The sequence below is a fragment of the Anolis sagrei genome, chromosome 6 (genome assembly GCF_037176765.1).
Source record: "Anolis sagrei isolate rAnoSag1 chromosome 6, rAnoSag1.mat, whole genome shotgun sequence".
Taxonomy (NCBI): domain Eukaryota; kingdom Metazoa; phylum Chordata; class Lepidosauria; order Squamata; family Dactyloidae; genus Anolis; species Anolis sagrei.
In genome coordinates this window covers 60,759,455-60,785,190 of record NC_090026.1, presented here as the reverse complement: position 1 = coordinate 60,785,190, position 25,736 = coordinate 60,759,455, and the positions used below count along the sequence as shown (strand labels likewise).

At 41.7% G+C, this 25,736-nt stretch overlaps 1 protein-coding gene across 1 annotated transcript in view; it reads right to left on the bottom strand.

The window, feature by feature from the left end:
• Positions 1-25,736, bottom strand: part of GLIPR2 (GLI pathogenesis related 2) — a 41,720-nt gene that overhangs the window by 3,659 nt on the left and 12,325 nt on the right. The window contains exons 3-5 of the mRNA XM_067470149.1: positions 9,250-9,358; positions 7,346-7,449; positions 4,906-4,983 (exon numbers count right to left, since the gene is read on the bottom strand). Of these exons, the coding sequence (XP_067326250.1) occupies positions 4,906-4,983; positions 7,346-7,449; positions 9,250-9,358 (291 nt within the window). The remainder of the gene's footprint in view (positions 1-4,905; positions 4,984-7,345; positions 7,450-9,249; positions 9,359-25,736) is intronic.

The window sequence follows — 25,736 nt, the reverse complement described above, 5'->3', positions numbered from 1 at the left end:
TCAATCATTCTTGTTGCCATAATCTTGGTTTTTTTGACGTTGAGCTGCAACCCGGCTTTTGCGCTTTCTTCTTTCACCTTGATTAGAAGGCTCCTCAGCTCCTCCTCGCTTTCGGCCATCAGAGTGGTGTCATCTGCATATCTGAGGTTGTTAATGTTTCTTCCAGCAATTTTCACCCCAGCTTTGCATTCATCCAGCCCCGCACATCGCATGATGTGTTCTGCATACAGGTTAAAAAGGTTGGGTGAGAGTATGCAGCCTTGCCGGACGCCTTTCCCAATCTTGAACCAGTCTGTTGTTCCGTGGTCAGTTCTGACTGTTGCTACTTGGTCCTTGTACAGATTCCTCAGGAGAGAGACAAGGTGGCTTGGTATGCCCATCCCACCAAGAACTTGCCACAATTTATTATGATCCACACAGTCAAAGGCTTTAGAATAGTCAATGAAGCAGAAGTAGATGTTTTTCTGAAACTCCCTGCCTTTCTCCATTATCCAGCGGATATTGGCAATCTGGTCTCTCGTTCCTCTGCCTTTTCTAAACCCAGCTTGAACATCTGGCAACTCTCGCTCCATGTATTGCTGGAGTCTTCCTTGCAGGATCTTGAGCATTACCTTGCTGGCATGAGAAATAAGGGCCACTGTACGGAAGTTTGAGCAGTCTTTCGCATTTCCCTTTTTTGGTATGGGGATATAAGTTGATTTTTTCCAGTCTGATGGCCATTCTTGTGTTTTCCATATTTGCTGGCAAATGGCATGCATCACCTTGACAGCATCATCTTTTAAGATTTTAAACAGTTCAGCTGGGATCCCGTCGTCTCCTGCTGCCTTGTTGTTAGCAATGCTTCTTAAGGCCCATTCAACCTCACTCCTCAGGATGTCTGGTTCTAATTCATTCACCACACCGTCATAACTATCCTCAATATTATTATCCTTCCTATACAGATCTTCTGTATAGTCTCGCCACCTTCTCTTGATCTCTTCAGCTTCTGTTAGGTCCCTGCCATCTTTGTTTCTTATCATACCAATTTTTGCCTGAAATTTACCTCCAATGTTTCTAATTTTCTGGAAGAGGTCTCTTGTCCTTCCTATTCTGTTGTCTTCTTCCACTTCCATGCATTGCTTATTTAAAAATAGTTCCTTATCTCTTCTGGCTAACCTCTGGAATTGCGCATTTAACTGGGCATATCTCCCCTTATCACCATTTCCTTTTGCTTTCCTTCTTTCTTGGGCTACTTCCAGTGTCTCAGCAGACAACCATTTTGCCTTCTTGGTTTTCTTTTTCTTTGGAACGTACTTTGTTGCCGCCTCCTGAACAATGTCGCAGACTTCTGTCCATAGTTCTTCTGGGACTCTGTTTACTAAATCTAGTCCTTCAAATCTGTTCTTCACTTCCACTGTATATTCGCTAGGAATGTTAGTGAGATCATATCTAACTGGTCTGTGTATTTTCCCTGATCTCTTTAGTTTTATTCTAAATTGGGCAATAAGAAGTTCATGATCTGAGCTACAGTCAGCCCCAGGTCTTGTTTTCACCGACTGGATGGATGTCCGCCACCTTTGGCTGCAAAGGATGTAGTCAATCTGATTTCGGTGTTGACCATCTGGTGAGGTCCATGTATAAAGCCGTCTTTTAGGTTGTTGGAAGAGAGTATTCGTTATACACAGCGAGTTTTCCTGGCAAAATTCTATCAGCCTGCGTCCTGCTTCATTTTGTTCTCCCAGACCATGCTTGCCTGTGATCCCAGTTGTCATTTGACTTCCCACCTTGGCATTCCAGTCTCCTGTAATGAAAATAATGTCTCTTTTTGGTGTATTATCCAGTAGGTCCTGCAGATCCTCATAGAACTGATCTACTTCTGCTTCTTCAGCAGCTGTGGTTGGGGCGTATATTTGGATCATTGTAATGTTGAAAGGCTTTCCTTGCACTCGAATTGAGATCATTCTGTCATTTTTTGGGTTGTATCCAAGCACCGCTTTAGCGAATTTCTTATTAATTATGAAGGCTACTCCATTTCTTCGATGTTCCTCTTGTCCGCAGTAGTAGATCTGGTGGTCCTCTGATGTGAAGTGGCCCATTCCAGTCCATTTCAGTTCGCTGACCCCCAGAATGTCTATCTTTAGTCTTGACATCTCACCAATAACAACATCCAATTTGCCCTGGCTCATAGATCTTACATTCCAGGTTCCTATAGTGTGTTGATCTTTAGAGCATCGGATTCGTCGTTCACCTCCAGAACCGTCGGCCGCTAGCCTTCCTTTCAGCTTTGAGCTAGCTGCGTCATCACATCTGGGGCTAGTTGAACTTATCCTCTGCTCCTCCCCAGTAGCATTTTGGCCATCGTCCGACCTGGGAGTCCCATCTTCCAATGGCATACCGACATATCTCTGGTTGTACTGGTCCATTTAGTTTTCTTGGCAAGGATACTGGAGTGGTTTGCCATTGCCTTCCCCAGGGATCCCACTTGGTCTGACCTCTCTGCCACAACCGTCCCGTCTTGGGTGGCCCTTCACGGTTTCGCTCATGACATCATTGAGGTGCTCAAGCTCCAGCGCCCCGACAAGGCGGCGATCCTTTGCTGGAGTCATCATCCAAGTGTGATCCAAATTCGTCCATTGTTCCGTTCCTATGTTCAAATTACCAAAATTGCACTGAATTACTCAAACGCCTGCACAAACATCCAGGTCTTCAGCTTTCTACGGAATGTCATGAGAGATGGTGCCAGCCTAATGTCTACAGGAAGGGCGTTCCACAGCTGAGGAGCCACCACCGAGAAGGCCCTATCTCTCGTCCCCGCCAACCGTGCTTGAGAGGCTGGCGGGATCGAGAGCAGGGCCTCCCAGGAAGATCTCAAAGTCCGGGTGGGTTCATAGGCCGAGATGCGGTCAGATAGGTATCTTGGGCCAGAACCGTTTAGGGCTTTATAGGCCAATACCAACACCTTGAATTGGGCCCGGTAGCAAATCGGCAGCCAGTGGAGCTGGTGCAACAGGGGGGTTGTGTGCTCCCTGCGCTCCGCTCCTGTTAGAATCATGGCTGCCGCGCGTTGGACTAATTGCAGCTTCCGGGCCGTCTTTATTACAGTCTCGAGTCTTACATTCAGTATCATTCACTCAGTTAACTTTTCTTATAAAACCCTCACTATCTCACATCAACAAATATGTTACTTTCTTCATATACCCTTGGTTGAACTATTTTCCGACTTAGGCCACACTGACGCCTTCTTATTTTTCCTTAAACCTTGAGCTCTATTTTCCTGACTGCTTCTCTCTAACCAAGGTTTCTAACTGCTCCCCACTTCTCTTTTTTAACTGACAAACTCTAACTGCTTCTTTCAAACTTGACTCCGCCCCTTTAGAATGTTCAGTTCTGTAACTGCCATTCTGGCTCAGCGGCCTTTTCAAATCCTGGCATACTCTCATCTGAATATGACCAATCGGCTTCGCATATGCAAATTAACCCTGCCTTCACTGTTGCTACCCTATTTGAGCCAATTCTTCCCTATCAGCCATATTGCAACCTAGAGCTACACACCAAAAATACAACATAGATCATAAAATTCACTACACCGAGTAATTCAACAAACAATTTTATTTACCGTGCCAGGAGCGAACCAATATTACAAATATTAATGGCATTATGCTAGTTTACACTGATTTTTCCCTCCCTCTCCCTCCCTCCTCAACCACAGTATATTTCTACTAATCTTGCAGATCCAGCCACTGGTGAAGTATTTGTATTTTTTCTTTGATGTAATCATTGGCTCCTCCATTTTTCACCCAGTTGAGGTAGACTTTCCATCTATTTGTAATGTCATTTTGTTTATCTGTTCTTGTTGCTTGCTTAGTCATAATTCCCGTAATATCTAACAACACTTGATCATACATATAATCATTCCAATTATTTAATGTCCATTTCAATTTGTCTTTCCATCCTCTAGCGATCACCGCATGTGCTGCTCTTATTATTACTTTAAATAACTCCTGGTAATTGATTGATATATTCAGGTGATCCAACACTCCCCATAGTAGCAAATCATTATTAATTTGAATTTTTATATGCAATATCTCCTGAATTTTTGCTTGTATCATTTGCCAGAATTGTTTTATTTCAGAACACTCCCACCATATATGTGAATAAGTACCTTTTTCTTTATTATAGTGCCAACACTTTGAATTCATCCCTTTTACCATATAAGCCAGGGGTTCTATACCATCTTAATACCATCTTTTTTCTAATTCATTATATATTTCCGTTTTTATTTTATTCATGTTTCTAATTATTTCTTCTGTTTCTTGTGTCCTTAATGATTTAACCCCATTCCATTTGTTACGTATTGCTCTAATCATAAATTCCTTATCTTCTACCATTAAATTGTATATTTTGCCACTGTTACTTTACTTGTTTTTCTCTTGTGTTTAGCCATTTATTTACCTTTAATTCTTCAGTGGGTTGTGCAGCCTTTTTTTTTTACCTTTTCCCAAATCCCTCTTAATTTTAACCAATTCTCTTTTTCCCCCTTTTTGAACTCATTTCTCTCCAGGGAATCTGCATGCTAATTTTAACTTACTTTTTCCCAAGGAATCTCCCATTTTTAAACACGCTTCTTCCCAGGAAAATACCATGCTTTTTTATTCTCTTCCGTTCAAGGGAGCACAACACTTTTTAACCCACTTATTTCTAGGGAAGAGTATGGAGCCGACAAATCCAGGGTGGGGAGGAGATACTGGCTGGACAAAGGAGAAAGTGACCTCACCATCTACAGATGGGAGCTCCACTTCTGATGATATAGTCCAGGAAAACTCAATGTTGAGTAAACTCTCTCTGCAGCCACCAAACTTCCAGCGACCTTCCTCTAAAGGTCTCCTTTGTGGGCTGCCAAATAAGGAAAGCGTAGCTCATACTCACCTGTCCCAGAGGAAAATCCCGGGTTCTGGAAGTTGTAATTGTTTATTTCATTGTACCATCTTTCAGCTACTTCACTCCCTGCATGATAAAAGAAGAGATGCTGTGGGACTGCAATGAACAGAACAGACTGTCCAAACATTTTACCTTTGCGTTATAAAAACTATTTCTAACCACAGCAGAATTAACGTTTAGAAGAGAGAAGCTATCACACATTTCCAAGCAGCAAATGATGGCCTTTTAAAAAGTGAGGTAAACTAGAGAAATAATTTTTGACCACATTATTTGACCATCTTGTCTCCTGCATATGTCATCAGTCAGGGACCCCCTCCCCCCAGCACCAACTGCCGCTCTGGGCCAGAGTGAAGAGAGAGGGGGCCAGGGGACAGTTCCATCTTGTTGTCTCCAGCATATTTATTTATTTATTTACTTTACTTGTATACCGCAGTTTCTCAGCCTGACAGGTGACTCAACGTGGTTTACATCAAGGATAAAAAACAATCAACAGTGTACAATTTAAAACTACAAGAGCATAATATACAATATTGACACAACAATAACAACCCAATGCATCGTCGTCCATATTTCCATTCCTGTCATCAGTCAGGGACACCCTCCCCCCAGCGCCAACTGCTGCTCTGGGCCAGAGTGAAGAGAGAGGGAGTCAGGGGATAGTTCCATCTTGTCTCCTGCATATGTCATCAGTCAGGGACCCCCTTCCCCCACCACCAACTGCCACTCTGGGCCAGAGTGAAGAGAGAGGGAGTCAGGGGATAGTTCCATCTTGTCTCCTCCATATGTCATCAGTCAGGGGCCCCCTCCCCCCAGCACCAACTGCCGCTCTGGGCCAGAGTGAAGAGAGAGGGAGCCAGGGGATAGTTCCATCTTGTCTCCTCCATATGTCATCAGTCAGGGGCCCCCTCCCCCCAGCACCAACTGCCGCTCTGGGCCAGAGTGAAGAGAGAGGGAGCCAGGGGACAGTTCCATCTTGTCTCCTCCATATGTCATCAGTCAGGGGCCCCCTCCCCCCAGCACCAACTGCCGCTCTGGGCCAGAGTGAAGAGAGAGGGAGCCAGGGGACAGTTCCATCTTGTCTCCTGCATATGTCATCGGTCAGGGACCCCCTCCCCCCAGCACCAACTGCTGCTCTGGGCCAGAGTGAAGAGAGAGGGAACCAGAAGACAGTTCCATCTTGTTTCCTGCATATGTTATCAGTCAGGGACCCCCTCCCCCCAGCATCAACTGCTGCTCTGGGCCAGAGTGAAGAGAGAGGGAGCCAGGGGACAGTTCCATCTTGTCTCATGCATATGTTATCAGTCAGGGACCCCCTCCCCTCAGCACCAACTGCTGCTCTGGGCCAGAGTGAAGAGAGAGGGAGCCAGGGGACAGTTCCATCTTGTCTCATGCATATGTTATCAGTCAGGGACCCCCTCCCCTCAGCACCAACTGCTGCTCTGGGCCAGAGTGAAGAGAGAGGGAGCCAGGGGATAGTCCCATCTTGTCTTCTGCATATGTCATCAGCCAGGGACCCCCTCCCCCCCAGCACCAACTGCTGTTCTGGGCCAGAGTGAAGAGAGAGGGGGCCAGGAGACAGTTCCATCTGGTCTCCTGCATATGTCATCAGCCAGGGACCCCCTCCCCCAAGCACCAACTGCTGCTCTGGGCCAGAGTGAAGAGAGAGGGAGCCAGGGGACAGTTCCATCTGGTCTACTGCATATGGGTCAGAGTGAAGAGAGGAGGCCAGAAGACAGTTCCACCTTGTTTCCTGTGCTATTCTAATAATATAATACAATGTAATATAATATATTGTATATACGCATAATATTTATAATATGATAATGTAATGCAATATGATACTACTAATAATATGATATTATAATTATATATGTATGTTACATGTAATATTATTTATAATATTACAATATAATGGTAAAGTACAATATAGTAATATTTAATACTGATATTGTACTATGCTAATAATATAATATATTGTAAGCCTCTCTGAGTTCCCTTCAGGGTGAGAAGGGCGACATATAAATGTGGTAAATAAATAAATAAATAATACTTTCCTTTGGAGAAAAATTGTGTATGTTTTCCTTGTTGGAAATAACACTTCAGGGATTCTGTTCATATTAAACTGTGACAGCCAAATACATTGCTTGGATGCCTTGTACATGTATAATGTATTAAAAATGCCCTGGACATTTTTTCTCCCAACATTTGTGTTGGGTCTCTCTCTCTCTCTCTTTCTCACACACACAAACACACACATCTATATTAGACCAACATAAATGTTGGGAGAAAAAAAATGTCAACGGCATTTTATATCTATGTCTATACACACATACATATACACACACACATAAATACTGGAAGGGGGACAACAAATGGGTTTGACAATTACTTTATGTATTTCCTAGGTTGTAATAAAAACTCATCTTACCTGACTGATCATAAGAAGCCCATGCGAGATTTTCTCCACATTTTCCTTTGCTAGATTCAGGACTATGCTTCAGGATTCTTGTACTAGCAAGTGCTTCGGAATACCTTGAATTAACCAAAACAACACATTCATTGCAGAACCATAAGCAACTGTTCAGCTTTATGTGTATGAAAAACAGCCTGGCAGAGACAGAGAACTCATAAAACAAAATACATTTACTTAGGTACTAGCTGTCCCCTGCCAGGCGTTGCTGTGGCCCAGTCTGGTATCTGGGAAATAAAGTAATGAGTAAGTGTTGGTTTCTAATATATGTAATGTCTTTATGTTTGTGGGTAAACAGTATGTCTTGTTGTTTCTTGTCAGTGTTGTTGTAGAGATTGTCTGGTTTGCCTTCTCTGGAACATGCAACATATAATTGTCCTTCCTTAGGGGTCCCTTTCAAATCTGTGATACTATATATCTCTCTGTGTGTGGATCATAGATATCTATCTATATCTATGGCTGGATGGCTCTTTGTCAGTAGGGCTTTGATTATGTTTTTTTGCCCTAGTGAAGTGAGTTGGACTGGGTGGCCTTAAATATTTTCTATTGATCATGGGGTTTCTGTGTGGGAAGTTTGTCCCAATTTTGTCGTTCATGGGGTTCAGAATGTTCTTTGATTGTAAGTGAACTATAAATCCTAGTAACTACAACTCCCAAATGTCAAGGTCTATTTCCTCCAAACTCCATCTGTGTTCATATTTGGGCATATGGAATATTTGTACCAAGTTTAGCCCAGATCCATCATTGAGTCCACAGTGCCCTCTGGATGCAGGTGAACTATAACTCCCAAACTCAAGGTCAATGCCCACCAAACCCTTCCAGTATTTTCTGTTAGTCATGCGAGTCCTGTGTACCACGTTTGGTTCAATTCCATCATTGGTGGCGCTCAGAATGTTCTTTGATTGTAGGTTAACTATAAATCCCAGCAACTACAACTCCCAAATGACAAAATCAATTTTTTTGATTGATGGTCACTCTTTGGGTTAGTAGGTGTCTTGTGGCTAAATTTGGTGGCAAGTCATCCAGTGGTTTTTGAGTTATGTTAATCCCACAAACGAACATTACATTTTTATTTATATAGATAATGTGTCATCCAGCCCCTGGGACTCTGGGTCCCTCCAGGCAATTCTAATGCACATCAGATCTAATGTCCACCTCAATTTTGGTGATGTAATTTAGACAAAAAAGGTGAGCATCAGAGTAGATATGGTATGACAAACACATAAAGAATTTTGTAAAAAAAAAAAAAGAAGAAGAAGAAGAAGAAGAAGAAGAAAAAGAAGAAGGATGAATTGTGCAATAGTCTTTCAGCCAACTATATCAGTTATAATCAAGGTCTCTGGTCCCCCTTTCAACCCTGCTTGATTTTCTCTCCCTTCATCCCAGAATATAAAGGGAAAGAGTTATTTCCTTGGCTGATCCTTTTTCTTAGAACTGGCTACACTGCACTCGACTATAGATCTCAAATATCTTTACAGTCTGTCCATGTACTCCAGCCCGAACTCCAAAATTTGGACTTGAGTACTCAAATATATGATTCCTTAAGTACAGCATTTACTGGTTGGACAAGCTGCAACTGTTAGTAATATAACTTGGATATTCTAATGGAGTATCAACAATTCATATTACCCTAAAAGCAGATTTTTTTTTGCCCTCTATCCAGAAATATTTTGATAGATGTTACCTTCTCAAAAAGTCATTACTTCTCTAAAAAGCAATAGTACTACTGCAAAAAAACCCAATCAGTATGGTGAAATCAACTTTAAAGGCATATCATATTGCTATTTGAAGAAATAAATCCATGAGACTAGACTATTCAACCTAAGTACTGCAATAAGAACTAAAGAAATAGATGTACTCACTGCTGTGCTTCCCTGCTTAACTTTTTGCAGAGTTTTAAAGAAGGAACGCCATGCTTCTTCCTGTAGTCATTGTGGGCCTTCAAAACTTCATCTGAAAATTGTTTAGAAGCTGAAACAGAATAAAAATATTAACACGGTGTGAAAATGTCTACTGTTGATATTTTGACAAGAAAGGATCAAAATTGGCACTGCAAAATCCAATATTCATCTGATGATTTGAAGAATAAAATCAGTTTTACTAATTCATGGAAACCTCATTCTAAAATATCTGTGCTTGAGATCAGTAATAATAATAAACCTTTATTTATACCCCGCTAACATCTCCCGAAGGACTCGGTGCGGCTTACAAGAGGCCGAGGCCCAACACATCAATAAAACAACAGCATAACAAATACAACAATAAATAAAATCATAAAACAAGCAATAAACATTAAAACAATAGCAATAAACATTAGACAATAACACCACAACGCATTTAAAACTAAGGCCGGGCCAAATGTAATGATTAAAAATTTTAAAATGCTGGGCATGACAAGTGAAATGGATAGGTTTTTGGAGATAGGTGCGGTGTGCAGACTTAAATCTCTAATAAAGTGCATTTGGGACATGATGCTTGGAGTTTCCTATTCTGGGAAGGCACACTGGAACAACCATGTCTTCAAGCTCTTCCTAAAGACTGCCAATGTTGGGGCTTGTCTGATATCTTTGGGTAGAGAGTTCCAGAGTCGGGGGGGCCACCACAGAGAAGGTCCTGTCCCTCGTCCCCAACAATCGCGCCTGCGACGCAGGTGGGATCATGAGCAGGGCCTCTCCAGATGATCGGAGAGATCGTGTGGGTTCATATACGGAGATGCGGTCACGCAGGTAGGCGGGTCCCAAACCGTTTAGGGCCACATCATAAGGAGACAGCAAAGCCTAGAGAAGACAATTATGCTGGGGAAAGTGGAAGGCAAAAGGAAGAGGGGCCGACCAAGGACAAGATGGATGGATGGCATCCTTGAAGTAACTGGATTGACCTTGAAGGAGCTGGGGGTGGTGACGGCCGACAGGGAGCTCTGGCGTGGACTGGTCCATGAAGTCACGAAGAGTCGGAGACGACTGAACGAATGAACAACAACAAGATAAGCACCTGCACCTTGAATTGGGACCGGAAAATGAACAGCAGCCAATGGAGCTCCTTAAACAGGAGGGTTGACCTCTCCTTGTAAGGAGATCAATAAGACTAGTTCTCTAATTGGATGAAAATATGGATGGAAGGATGTATTTTGACATTTAACATTGCAAATAATAATAATAATAATAATAAATCACACAGCCTTAGATGCTTGGGAAGTGTATGACTTGTGATTTTGTGATATGAAATCCAGCATATAGATCACGTTTGCTGTGACATACTGTGGTTTTGTGTCAGCATAATGTAATAATAATAATAATAATAATGAACTCTCTTCTCTTTGAGCATTTCTTGTCTAGAATGTGTCCACAGATTGGCGACCAAAATAATCAAAGCTTTGGAAGCCAAACTTGGTGGTGGGAAAAGGGTGAGAGGAGACACGATAGCCATGTTTAACTATTTGAAAGGATGCCACATTGAAGAGGGGACAGGTTGTTTTCTGCTGCTTTGAAGACTAAACACAGAACAATGGGTTCAAATTGCAGGAAAAGCAATTTCAACTAAATATTAGGACGAATTTCCTGTGGATAAGCTCTATTCGGCAGTGGAATAGTGGAGTCTCCTTCTCTGGAGGCTTTTAAACAGAGACTGGATGGCCATCTGTTGGGAGTGCTTTGATTGTATTTGTAACTGTATTTGTCAATGAAACTGAAGCTTCATATCGGAACATCTCATATTTTATTATAAAATATTTATGAAAATCTTTTAAATATGGTAAGATATACATATAATTCTCCAGCAAAGGATCGCTGCCTTGTCATGGCACTGGAGCTTCTCAATGATGTCACGAGCAGAACCGTGAAGGGACACCCAAGACGGGCGGTCATGGCAGAGAGGTCAGACCAAGCACAATCCCTGGGGACGGCAATGGAAAACACCCCAGAATTCTTGCCAAGAAAACTAAATGGACCAGTACAACCAGAGATATGTCAGTATGGCATCAGAAGATGGGACTCCCAGGTAGATGGTCAAAATGTTACTGGGGAGGAGCAGAGGATAAGTTCAACTAGCCCCAAAGAGATGACGCAGCTAGCTCAAAGCTGAAAAGGAAGGCTTGCGGCTGACAGTGCTGGAGCAAACTGAAATGGACTGGAATGAGCCACTTCACATCAGATGGCCACCAGATCTACTACTGTGGACAAGAGGAACACCGAATAAATTGAGTAGCCTAGAAAGTTGCTAGACCAGTGCTTGGATACAATTGAAAGCGAGGAGGAGCTGAGGAGCCTTCTAATCAAGGTGAAAGAAGAAATTACGAAAGCTGGGTTGCAGCTAAACATAAAAAACCCAAGATTATGGCAACAAGAATGATTGATAACTGACAAATAGAGGGAGAAAATGTGGAGGCAGTGACAGACTTTGTATTTCTAGGTGCAAAAATTACTGCAGATGCAGACTGCAGCCAGGAAATCAGAAGACACTTACTTCTTGGGAGGAGAGCAATGACCAATCTCGATAAAATAGTGAAGAGTAGAGACATCACACTGGCAACGAAGATCCGCATAGTTAAAGCAATGGTATTCCCCGTAGTCACCTATGGATGTGAGAGCTGGACCATAGGGAAGGCTGAAGAGAGATGCTTTTGAACTGTGGTGTTGGAGGAAAGTTCTGAGAGTGCCTTGGACAGCGAGAAGATCCAACCAGTCCATACTTCAGGAAATAAAGCCCGGCTGCTCATTGGAGGGAAGGATATTAGAGGCAAAGATGAAGTATTTTGGCCACATCATTTATTTATTTGTCGTGTCAGGGCAACCAGTCAATTATATTACATTTCTAACAGAACAAAGCAAACAAACAGACAAAATACAAAATGTGTGAGTTTGGTAGTTGATTAAATGTCCCTTGACCAGTATCTGGGTACTTGGAGTGCTTCTGGTGTTGCCGCAAGAAGGTCCTCCATTGTGCATGTGACAGGGCTCAGGTTGCATTGCAGCAGGTGGTCAGTGGTTTGCTCCTCTCCACACTCGCATGTCGAGGATTCCACTTTGTAGCTCCATTTCTGAAGGTTGGCTCTGCATCTCGTGGTGCCAGAGTGCAGTCTGTTCAGCGCCTTCCAAGTCGCCCAGTCTTCTGTGTGCACAGGAGGGAGTCTCTCATTTGGTATCAGCCATTGATTGAGGTTCTGGGTTTGAGCCTGCCACTTTTGGACTCTCGCTTGCTGAGGTGTTCCAGTGAGTGTCTCTGTAGATCTTAGAAAACTATTTCTAGATTTAAGTCGTTGACGTGCTGGCTGATACCAAAACAGGGGATGGGCTGGAGATGTCTCTGCCTTGGTCCTTTCACTATTGGCTGCTATTTCCCGGCGGATGTCAGGTGGTGCAATACCGGCTAAGCAGTGTAATTTCTCCAGTGGTTTAGGGCACAGACACCCCATGATAATGCGGCATGTCTCATTAAGAGCCACATCCACTGTTTTAGTGTGGTGAGATGTGTTCCACACTGGGCATGCATACTCAGCAGCAGAGTAGCACAGCGCAAGGGCAGATGTCTTCACTGTATCTGGTTGTGATCCACAGGTTGTGCCAGTCAGCTTTCGTATGATATTGTTTCTCGCACCCACTTTTTGCTTGATTTTCAGGCAGTGCTTCTTGTAGGTCAGAGCACGGTCCAGAGTGACTCCCAGGCCACATCATGAGATGACAAGAAAGTTTAGAGAAGACAATGAAGCTGTGGGAAATGGAAGGAAAAGGGAAGCGGGGCCAACCAAGGGCAAGATGGATGGATGACATCCATGAAATGACTGGCTTGACCTTGAAGGAGCTGGGGGTGGTGACGACCGAGAGAAATTCTGGTGTGGGCTGGTTCATGGGGTCATGAAGAGTCGGAAGCAACGGAATGAATGAACATACATATAATCTAGATAAAATACTTTAAACTTGATGCACAAATACAGTATATTTCCATGTAGACTACCACAAACACATTCATTGGCTTTAATGGTGTATATATTGTCTCATATTAAACTTTTCACATCTAAGACTTGATCTGTAGATCTGCCACTAACACAGCCTTGTATTAACACAGCCTAACTGTACAAAAAGAAAGGTACATTGGCACATACATGTATGTATACGAATATTTCAGATAAGAAGTGATTATCCCTTCCTCCCTCCTAGCAGAGACAAGGAGAAACTCTTCTAACACATGGTAACTATCAAAACATCAGACCAACAGTCAAGGGGTGTTAACATTCCTTAAAGCTGCAACTGTCCTGGTCTTAAGAAGCATGAGCATGACTAATTCACTTCCTCTCTTTGTAGCCTCTAGAGCCTTAGAGACATCCAAACAAAGCAAGTATTTTTTTACTTTCATAGTCTCAGCATGACAGCTTTCTCAGGCGATGGGGAAGAGAAGGGAACAGCTGGACTTTCCACCAAACTTGGAAGCAGAAAAAGTGAACATTGCTTGAAAAGCAAACTTTACAGGAAAACATTAAGTAAATTTGAGGCCAGCCATTTACTGAAGATTTCTTCAGGAACAATCTCAACAAGACCACTCAGTTCACTCAATTCAGCTATTTCAAACAATCAAGAAGTTTACAAGCTGGATGAAAAACCTTTGTGGAGAGCATCCAAGCATCTAAAGCCCATTTTGCCAGAAAATACGCCTGAATATGACAATGAGTCATTTTGACTCCTACAGTTTCTAGACCAGTTCTTCCCATCCTGTGAATCTAGTCAAGTGTGTGTCCTGACTTTTGTGCTGGACCACTGGCTACTTAAAATTTATTTATTTATTTATTTATTTATTTATTATATTGCTATCCTGCCTTTCTCAGGCCGAAGGCAAATCAAGGTGGCTTACAAACTGACAGCAATTTGATCCCAGAACAGTCATAAAATACAATTAAAAAACATTTAGCACATTATAAAAATCCATACAAAAAACCATTAAAAACATATAATCACCAATGTCTCCCTGTTAAACTTGTGATGGTACGAGTGGTGCCACATATGTGTAGAACTGTTAGTTGCAAGATTTAAATGCTTAAGTCTGCATTTTTACCCTGTTTATGTATAGTTGGATTGGTTATTTATAGCTGTCAATCAGTACTGTTTGGCTCCACCTCTTCCTGCAGGAGGGGAGTGCTTCCTTTCTTTCATTCTGCCATCAGAGTTTCTACCAGATGGACGTGAGTAAGAGACTTGACTCTAAAAGACCCTGACTTAAATGACCTCTCAGCACCAGTTCTGAGGTTTTTTACCCTTGAGACTTGTGCTTCATGTTCAGACCAACCTGAATGACGTTGGAAGTCTCAAGTGCCTTCAAACCGGTTTTTTTGGCACCAGAGGAAGATCATGAGTCTTCAAACATAAGCCATTTGAACTGGGGTTGTGGTTTGCTCCGGCTTTCACAGCCATTGAGGAAAGAGGAAACAGGAAAAGCTTCTCAGCTACAAACTCCTTGGACCCAGGACTAACTGAGGCTGTAACGTATATTTTCCTTCACCCCTCTGAAGTTTCCAGCTCATTGCTTTAAAAAGATAACTCATTGTGAACAATAAATACCATTTCGAGTTATCTGTTGTGTTTTGGTCTTTGGGAGTTCCAGTTTCCTATAGGAGGGCAAGAAGCAATCCCCTGGGGAAATATGCCACGTCCATGCTCCTCTCATTAAGAGTTATAGCCCCCAGGCATGACGGCACAAAATTCATTTTCCAGTAGCAACATCTAGCCCATTCCTGCAAGGCATCCCAGAAGGATACTGTGGTCAGTGGTATTGAAGGCCACTGAGAGGTTCATCAGAACCAACAGGGATACAGTCCCCTGCGAAGTTGTCAGCAGAGGAGTAGCTAAATTACAAGTGCTGTTGTGTAACAGGAGAGTAGAGGGAGATTTATTATTTATTTCTCTGTATTTCTACCACCAACGTGAGGTAAGATGTATTATTGTGAGAAATGGCACACTGGATGCAGAATTGATGGAGATGAGGCAGTCTTCAAACAAAAGTTAACAAATTTATTGAGCATAAAGCGTGTGGTTGCAAGTTGTAACTTTTCTTATAGAACTCAGAATAATACTTGGTTAGTTGAACGTTTCACTCTTTCAGGTTACACAGTATCTTCCTGAGGTGAAGCACTTATTACTAAACAAAGTTTCAATACAGGGATATCTCCATTATCTGATCCTCCCTTGATCAGATACTTAATAAGCTTATTCTTTAGCCTTTCCTTAGACTAAAAGAATACTGGCTATGTTTCCCTTATCAGCCTCTCTAGCCTAAGAAACTTCCAGTAGCTTAATCTGGCTTTCCAAAGCCTCAAAACTTTGCTTCACAATTCACTCTCTTTCAGCTACAACCTCCCTTTCCTCTACCAACTCCTCACCCTCCAATCCTTAACTGACTCTTCTCAACTCCTAACTGCCTCCCTAACTGTCTGTTTTCAAAACTCTCCCCTCTAGGCTCCTCCCACTTCTCTCTCTGCCGGCTTGCCTTGGTCTCCATGGCAACGCAGATGGAGGATTCCTTTGAAATAGGCCGCTCCAGTGTTACTGCAGCCAACACAAACCCATAAATACACTTTAAATCATGCAAATTATTATTAACTTCCTCACACCCCCTGTCTAGCTCCTGGCATAGATCATCCACTAAGGCAACCAAGGCTGACTCAGTTCCATGTCCCGATCTAAAGACAGACTGTGCCAGATTCAGATAATCTGTGTCTTTCAAGAGTACCTGGAGTTGCAAGGCCACCACACGTTCCAGGACTTTGCCCAAAAAGGGGAGATTGGAAACTGGCCAATAGTTGATGAGAGAAGGACATGAGAGAAGCCTCCTCGCAGGATTGCAAGACATCCGGGCATCTCCTCGGCAACGTCTTCGTAGATGGCCGATTCTCTCGATCTAGAAGCATGACCCCTCACAAACTAATACCCATGCCAACATAAAGGCAGATCAGATAGCACACCAACTCTTGAAGAACAGGAAACCCAACCGTGCCACCAAAGTAGGAAAGAAACCAATAGCCAGACAACAAGAGATTGAGAACAACAACCTTCATGAACCCTTTACATCTTCTGAATTGGACATGGCTCTCAACAAATGTAAGAATGGCAAAGCAGCTGGCTTGGATGATCTACGGATGGAACAAATCAAGAACTTTGGTCCAAAAGCAAGGCGCTGGCTGCTGGAGCTGAGAACAACTGCACTGCATCCTGTCAGATCCCCAAAATCTGGAGGAAAGCAAGAGTCATCGCCATCTTGAAGCCAGGCAAAGACCGTAATGACCCAAAAAGCTACAGACCAATCTCCCTGTTGTGCCACCTCTACAAAGTTCTGGAGAGACTTATTCTGCATAGCTGATGAATTGAGTGGGGTCCAGTGATGGTTTTTTCAACAGCAGTTTTATTACAGCTTGTTTTAAGCTGGCCGGAATATTGCCTTCTTGTAGGGAAGCATTAACTACCACCTTCACCCCCTTTGCCAAACTCCCCCTTCTTGTAGGGAAGCATTAACTACCACCTTCACCCCCTTTGCCAAACTCCCCCTTCTTGTAGGGAAGCATTAACTACCACCTTCACCCCCTTTGCCAAAGGAGGGGGGTAAAACTGTCAGACACAAGGGTAAGGTGAAGGGGAGACAGATAAGAGCATTAGGAAAACAATATATGATATGTATTCATTATGTAATTTAGTAATTTAGTAATTGAATTTCTAATAATGATCGTTTATGAAGGTATTATATTTGTGTTGACAAAAAAGTTTTAAAAATAAATTTAAAAAAAGTTTGAATAATAAATAAATAAAAATTCATGTACATGAACATTCATGTACTCTCTCCTGAACTCTTATAGCCTATGATTATCTATTCATGTTATAGACAGGCGATATAAAGGACCACCTTGTGCCGTAGTAAGCTGACTGTATGCAAAGAATTTAAGTATGACTGCTTAGGAAACAGGACACAGTCTTGTCTGACACAATGCTGCAGTTGTGGAATTCCTTCCCAAAGGAGATTGGATTACCTCTATCTAGGGAAGACATAAAAGCATTATTATTTCACTGGCATTTAGAGTTTGTAAATTTGAAATCTAAGGATTGAACAGGATTTTGGCAAGGAGTCAGACTAAACAGTCCAGGCAGCTAGTGGGTGGGAGCAGTGGGACAGGAGTGTATGAGTGCATGTGACACTGGTGGAGAAGATCTCAGTGATAACAGCAATGGCATTTTTGCTAAACATGATTGGTATTATGCTGAAGCAGGTACTATTTAACCACCTCTGGAAGTTTTTTACCACAAAAAAACTCTACAACAAAACAATTCAAAAGAAAGTTAGAAATCTTGTTAGATAATCTTAAATCAGAAGGAACTCAATCAGCAGCTGAAAAGAAGACAAGTACAAACAACACAGTTTCTAATCATGTACTGTAACTAGACTGCTAGGGCTGGGTAACAACGGAAAAAATTGTTTCTAAACTCGTTTCGTTTTTAGGGGGTCCATTGCGTTTTGTTTTTTTAAAAGAATTCCGAATTTTTCTTTAATTTTTTTTCGTTATTTACGAAATTTCGTAAATTTCGAATTTATTCGTTAATGGCGGATGTGATTGCGCAATATGCTAAAAAAAACCTCCAAATGGGACAGGGGCTAACTTCTGAAGCTTCCCTCTCCCTCTGTTGTTGACTGTTGGTGTGATAATTTATTTTTTTATCACTGATAAAACAAACAACAACCCTAAAACTTGCACCAGACATATGGAAATAATAACGAAACGATTTCGAAACGATTTCGAAACGATTTCGAACCAATTACGAAACAATTACGAAATAAATTGAAAAATTCGTTTCGATTTTTAGTTGCTCCTGCATGGCTCAATATCGGATCGTAAGCTAATTTAAATACAAATCAATAACGAATTACGAAATTAACGAACGAAACCGCCCAGCCCTACTAGACTCTATTATGTTCAGCTGTGAAAGGAAAGTCCAAAGCTATATAGTGTACACAACAGAAAGACTGTGGAATGACCTGCCAGAATACATCCAACAGCTAAATGAGCTGTCGGAATTTAAAACTCATCTAAAGACCTATCCCTTTCGGCAGGCCTACCAAGCCAGTTTTAATCATGAATTTTAAACTTGTGTCCTGTGTTTCAATATTTGTTCTGTGTATTTTAATATGTATTTTGTAGAAATATGTTTAATATGTGTATTTTATCAAATGTTTTAGATGATTATGGATTTTAGCGATGTTGTAACCCACTTCAAGCCATGAGGAGAGGTGGGCGAGAAATAAAATTATCATCATCATCATCATCATCATCATGTGAATCAAGGGAAGCTAGACATTGTAAGAACAAGATATGGAATAGATAAACACTAGATCTGTGTGATCAATGAAAAAAATGTTTTAATACTCATTATGAAATTGGGGAGGGAGTGAATTGTTTTTGAAGGTGTTTCTGAAATTATGGACCTAAAAAAACGTGTAACTATAACAAAGTAACAAAATTTTCATTACTTTTTTGATTAAGTAATTGAGCAAGTGGGGAAACTCCAGGGGCTCATTTCTCCCTCATTTATATAGCTATCATGATGAAACTTGCTATACACCGGGATTGTGGCACAGCTGGCTGAGTGTCAGCTGCATTAAGATCACTCTGACCAAAAAGGTCATGAGTTCGAAGCCAGCCCGGGTTGGAGTGGGTTTCCAACCAATTGTGTGTAGCCTGTTGTCAACCTTTGCAACCCGAAAGACAGTTGCATCTGTCAAGTAGGAAAATAAGGTACCACCTTAAAGTGTGGGGAGGCTAAATTAACTGATTTATGAGGCCATAAAGAAGACTCCAGTAAAAGCATTCCAGTAGAGAAGCATGCGGGAATGCAGAAGTGCTTCATCAGCGTCGCAGATGCTGGCGGCCAGAAAAAGTTAAATAGCCTCTGTCTATATCTGTATATGTTTGTATGTCAAAAATTGGCATTGAATGTTTGCCATATATGTGTACACTGTAATCCGCCCTGAGTCCCCTGCGGGGTGAGAAGGGCGGAATATAAATGCTGTAAATAAATAAATAAATAAATATAATTGTACCACACATTTTACACTGTTAGCCCATCAAATTTCAGAACATTATACTAATCCACTAATTTTGGGAGAATTTTTTTATTCTTTACAAATAATATTTTTTTTTAAAATTAGAAGAGCTATCTACTTGAATTTTATATACAATGTACAAGATATCCAGGGCATCGATCTATGGAAGTCTCAGAAAGAATCACACATCTACTGATTTTCGAGGATTGTTCAAAATTTAGAGAGAAAAAACACTTATGCCCCAAAAAACTACAACAGTAATCCCCTTGAATGTTTGTGTAACAGTGTATCTATATGACACACAGATAACCACAATACTTCAACTTAGCAGAGATTTATACTATTACTTACTTACTTTAGTCCTCTTTGCAGATTCAATTATTTTATTTATTACTAGTCGTCCCCTGCCACACGTTGCTGTGGCCCACATGGGGGTTCTGTGTGGGCAGTTTGGCCCAATTCAATCATTGGCGAGGTTCAGAATGCTCTGTAATTGAAGGTGAACTATAAATCCCAGCAACTACAACTCCCAAATGTCAAGATTCTATTTTCCCCAAACTCCACTAGTATTCACATTTGGGCATATTGGGTATTCCAGTAGAGTTTGGTCAAGATCCATCATTGTTTGAGTCCACAGTGATCTCTGGATGGAACTACAACTCCAAAACCCAAGGACACTGCCCATCAAACCCTTCCAGTATTTTCTGTTTGTCATGGGAGAACTGTGTGCCAAGTTTGGTTCAATTCCATCATTGGTGGGGTTCAGAATGCTCTTTGATTGTAGGTGAACTATAAATCTCAGCAACTACAACTCCCAAATGACAAAATCATTTTTTTTAGTGAAGGACATACATTGGGTTGTTAGGTGTCTTGTGTCCAAATTTGGTGTCAATTCGCCCAGTGGTTTTTGAGTTCTGTTAATCCCACAAACGAACATTACATTTTTATTTATATAGATTAGACTAACTGTAAACAGTTGGCTGCTGCAGCCCTCATTGGGGCTTTCTGATGCTGAGTACTGAATTCTCTGCCACAGAGGGCCTTCCCTCCCAAACTACATTTCCCAGAATATTGTGTTCTGAGTCTGCCATCCAGCCAAGCTAACTGCCCTTCCATATGGCAACCAGCAAGCAGTCTCAGTCTAGCAATGGCCTCTTTAGCTTTATCAACGTTGCTTAATGCTTATACTAAAAATGAAAATGACTTTGGGAGGTTTCCAAATGTTACAGAATTTTAACTAAAATTATTGGTGAATGTTCCGATTCCTACATTTTTCTCTCCCCCCCCCCCCACCTTTTGCAAGATTCTTAATAGCAATTCGTTTGCACCAATGTAACGAATTAGTGACAACTTACGGGACTGACAATAATTTTGCACAGCCCTAATAAACACTGTAGTTCTTGGGGAAAATGAGAGAAACTGGACAGGAATGGGAGGGACATTATCAGTTAAATAATTACACAACATTACTCAAGAAATGAGAATCTGAAAAAGGGGGATGGGGTGGCATTAATTGCAGTCAAGGATTGTAATGTAAAGTCTAAATGAACAATACCAATAAGACTTCAGGAAAAGTCTATTAACATAGCCATAATACATGCAAGATACTCCACTTTGGCAGGAAAAACGAAATGCAAAGATACAGAATGGGGGATGCCTGGCTCGAGAGCAGTACGTGTGAAAAAGATCTTGGAGTCCTCGTGGACAACAAGTTAAACATGAGCCAACAATGTGATGTGGCGGCAAAAAAAGCCAATGGGATTTTGGCCTGCATCAATAAGAGCATAGTGTCTAGATCTAGGGAAGTAATGCTACCCCTCTATTCTGTTTTGGTTAGACCACATCTGGAATATTGTCAATCAATCAATCAATGATTTATTACGGTCTTTGACCAGCACAGTACAGAATGGGGCATCGGTGCCCAAGGAAGGGAATCGCAGTTCCCAAGTAGATCAAGTATAAAAGCAGATTAAAAGCAGATTAAAAACATGTTATAAAAGAGACAAATTAAAAAGATAAAACTGACTAAACTTACAGTTTAAAGTGCATGTATGAATCTAAAATAGGGGGCGGCTAATAGCAAATATCAGACGACTGGGAAGCTATAAAAGGGATGAGAGGGGAGCATTTACAGCATTTCAGTTATTACAAATCATTCTATCTATATTCCCGGCAGGAAGTTGCCTGGTGGAGTCGGTCATCAGCCGTCTAATGTTAATTGCTGCTGCACAGAACTTGGCAACACTGAAGGTTGTTGCAGAGCAAGAGTCCGAGAGCAACAGGGAGGTGTAATATCTTTCAGTGCGCCCTGGATGTTTTAAAAGCCATGGAGTGATGAAATTAGCTCTAATGTCTCTATAGAACACACATTGGAGGAGCACATGTTCAGTTGTTTCGATGTAGCCAGACACACATGGGCATAGTCTCTCCTGGGCAGGGGTCTTCCGGTACCTTCCCTCCAGTACTGCCGATGGAAGGGCATGGCATCTTGCCAAAGTGAAAGCTCTTCGGTGTTTAGGCACCTCCAGGTTAGCTAGGTAAGGCATGGGAGCGATGAGATATCTGCTATCTTCGCTAATGGTGAATGCTGGAGAGCAGGCTAAGTCTGATTGTCGCTCTGTATCCAGGATCCGTTGTCTAATAAGATCCTTGGCTTGGTCCCATTCCATACCTAGCAGTTGTCCTTGAGAGAAGCCTAGAGTTGCGATTTTGATTTTTAACATAGCCATAATACATGCAAGATACTCCACTTTGGCAGGAAAAACGAAATGCAAAGATACAAAATGGGGGACAATGCCTGGCTCGAGAGCAGTACATGTGAAAAAGATCTTGGAGTCCTCGTGGACAACAAGTTAAGCATGAGCCAACAATGTGATGTGGCGGCAAAAAAAGCCAATGGGATTTTGGCCTGCATCAATAGGAGCATAGTGTCTAGATCTAGGGAAGTCATGCTACCCCTCTATTCTGCTTTGGTTAGACCACACCTGGAATATTGTGTCCAATTCTGGGCACCACAATTCAAGAGAGATATTGACAAGCTGGAATGTGTCCAGAGGAGAGCGACTAAAATGATAAAAGGTCTGGAGAACAAGCGCTGTGAGGAGCGGCTTAAGGAGCTGGGCATGTTTAGCCCGAAGAAGAGAAGGCTGAGAGGGGATATGATAGCCATGTATAAATATGTGAGAGGAAGCCACAGAGAGAAGGGAGCAAGGTTGTTTTCTGCTTCCCTGGAGACTAGGACGTGAAACAATGGCTTCAAACTACAAGAGAGGAGATTCCATCTGAACATGAGGAAGAACTTCCTGACTGTGAGAGCCGTTCAGCAGTGGAACTCTCTGCCCCGGAGTGTGGTGGAGGCTCCTTCTTTGGAAGCTTTTAAACAGAGGCTGGATGGCCATCTGTCAGGGGTGATTTGAATGCAATATTCCTGCTTCTTGGCAGGGGGTTGGACTGGATGGCCCATGAGGTCTCTTCCAACTCTTTGATTCTATGATTCTATGATTCTAATACAAGTTTAACATTCCAACTACAGAAACAGAAGAGGAAGAAACTGAAAGATTCCATGCCGGAACTCCAGGAAGCAATCGATCATACAAAAACCTGGACATGTTGGTAACCATAAGTGACTAGAATACTAAAATAGCAAACAGGGCAGAACCAAACATGAGGAAATTTGGCCTAATATCAAGCAATGAAACAGTAAAGCAATCTATAACATTTGGAAGCAATATGCTGAAGCACCATATTAAAGAAATGAAAGAATGCAAATTCATCCAAGGATTTTTTTATTATTATTTTTTGCTGCTGAACCACAATTTTAGAAATTAGAAAGTAGAAGTCACTTTCATGCAATAGAAGAAATAAGTCACCAGGGACAGACAGCATATCAATAAAGCTGCTTCAAGCTGTACAGACAGAATCTATTCAAAGTCTAACTAAAATCGGCAACAAATATAGAGAACAAAACAGCGTCCCACAAATTGGAAATGCTGGATTTGCATTCTAGTCTCAAGAAATGGGGCACCAGGATTGCAGCAACCACTGGGTCATTGAATTAATCTCCCATGCAAGCAAAGTGATGCTCAAAATTTTACAATGTGTGGAGCAAGAAATACCAGATGTCTCAACTGGGTTCAAAAAAGTAAGAGGCACTAAGGATAATATTGCAAACATACAATGAGTAATGAAGCAAACCAAAGAATTTCAGAAGAATATCAGGCTGTGTTTTATAGATTATAGCAAAGCCTTTGATTGTGTAAATCAGTGGTTCTCAACCTTCTTAATGCCCTGACCCCTTAATCCAGTCCCTCATGTGGTGGTGACCCCCAACCATAATATTGTTTTCATTGCTACTTCATAACAGTCATTTTACTACTGTTATAAATCATAATGTAAATATCTGATATGCAGGATGCATTTTCATTCACTGGACCAAACTGGGCACAAATACCCAATACACCCAAATGTGAATGGTAGTGGGGTTGGGGGAGGACTGATTTTGTAATTTGGGAGTTGTAGTTGCTGGGATTTATAGTTCACTTCTAATCAAAGAGCATTCTGAACTCCACCAGCGATTGATTTGAACCAAACTTGGCTCCCATGACCAATGGAAAACACTGGAAGGGTTTGATGGGTATTGACCTTGAGTTTGGGAGTTGTAGTTCACCTATATCCAGAGAGCACTGTGGACTCATGCAATGGTGGATCTGGACCAAACTTGGCACGAATACTCAATATGCCCAAATGTGAACACTGGTGGAGTCTGGGGAAAATAGATCTTGACATTTGGGAGTTGTAGTTGCTGGGATTTATAGTTCATTACAATCAAAGAACATTCTGAACTCAACTAACGATATAATTGGCTCAAACTTCCCACACAGAATCCCCATGATCATCAGAAAATATTGTGTTTTCTTGTGGCCTTTGGTGACCCCTCTGACACCCCCTCGTGACCCCCTCGGAGGTCCCGACCCCCAGGTTGAGAAACACTGGTGTAAATTATGAAATATTATAGCGCACACTAAAAGAAATGACTGCACCACATCATTTGGTTGTCCTGATGTGTAAACTCTACACCAGAATATGGAGAAAGAGAATGATTTCCATTTGGCAAGGCAATCAGACAAGGCTATCACCCTATCTGATAATATCAAATACAGTTCATACAGAATACATAATCTATAAACTGAATTGCATTCAGAGGAAAGAGGGGTGACAACGGGAGGAAGGAACACCATCATTTAAGATATGCAGATGACATCACACTGCTAACCAGAAATAACGAAGGCTTGGAACAACTATTGAGGAAGGTCAAGGAAGAAATTACAAAGGCAAAACTACAATGAAAACAAAACAAAACAAAACAAAAGGTCACAGAGGGTTCCCATAACTTTAAAATAGATGCTGAAATAGTCAAAAGACTTTATATATTTTGGCATAAACATAAATCCAAATGGAGACTGTTGTTAATTATATTATATAAAACTAAGGCAGAGAGAAGGGACACTATCTGGAAATGCCACTCCCATTTTTGTGCGAAGTTAGCAAAACTACACAAAAATAGTTAACTATGTGGTTTTCCTGCTTATTTTTTTAAAAAAAAAACATATGCCACCTTCCCACCAAATTAAGATTTACCCCACCCTTCTCACCCCCGAGGGGGGACTCAGGGCGGGTAACATAGGCTGCAATTCAATGCTACAATACCAGTAACACAATGTAAAAACATAATATATAGCCAATTAAAAACAGTAACATTAATTATAATCACATAATCACATAGCCATATAGTCACATAATCACATAGCAGTTTCCAATTGTCATAACAGTCCTGTGGTCCAGGTTCAGTGTCTAAAGTGCTGCTGTGCCCACTAGACAAAGGCCTGACTCCACAACCACGATTTTAGTTTTTTTTCTAAAAGAAAGGAGGGAGGACGCCGATCCGATCTCGCTGGGGAGCGAATTCCACAAGGGGGGGCACCACTGAGAAGGCCCTGTCCCTCGTCCCCACCAGACGCGTTTGCGAAGCCAGTGGGAACGAGAGCAGGGTCTCCCCAGTAGATCTTAAATTGCAAGGTGGGACGTAGAGGGAGATACGGGGGGTATTTTTTAAGTAAGGTCCATTGGAACATAAGTACACAACAAAAGTTTATTTCAAAAAAGTAAATTTATTTTCAGAAAGTACATACTTCACTCTATTTTTCGACATAGTTGCCAAGTTTGTTCAAACACTTATCATACCTCTGAACCAATTTTAAAATACCCTCTTCATAAAAACTTGCTG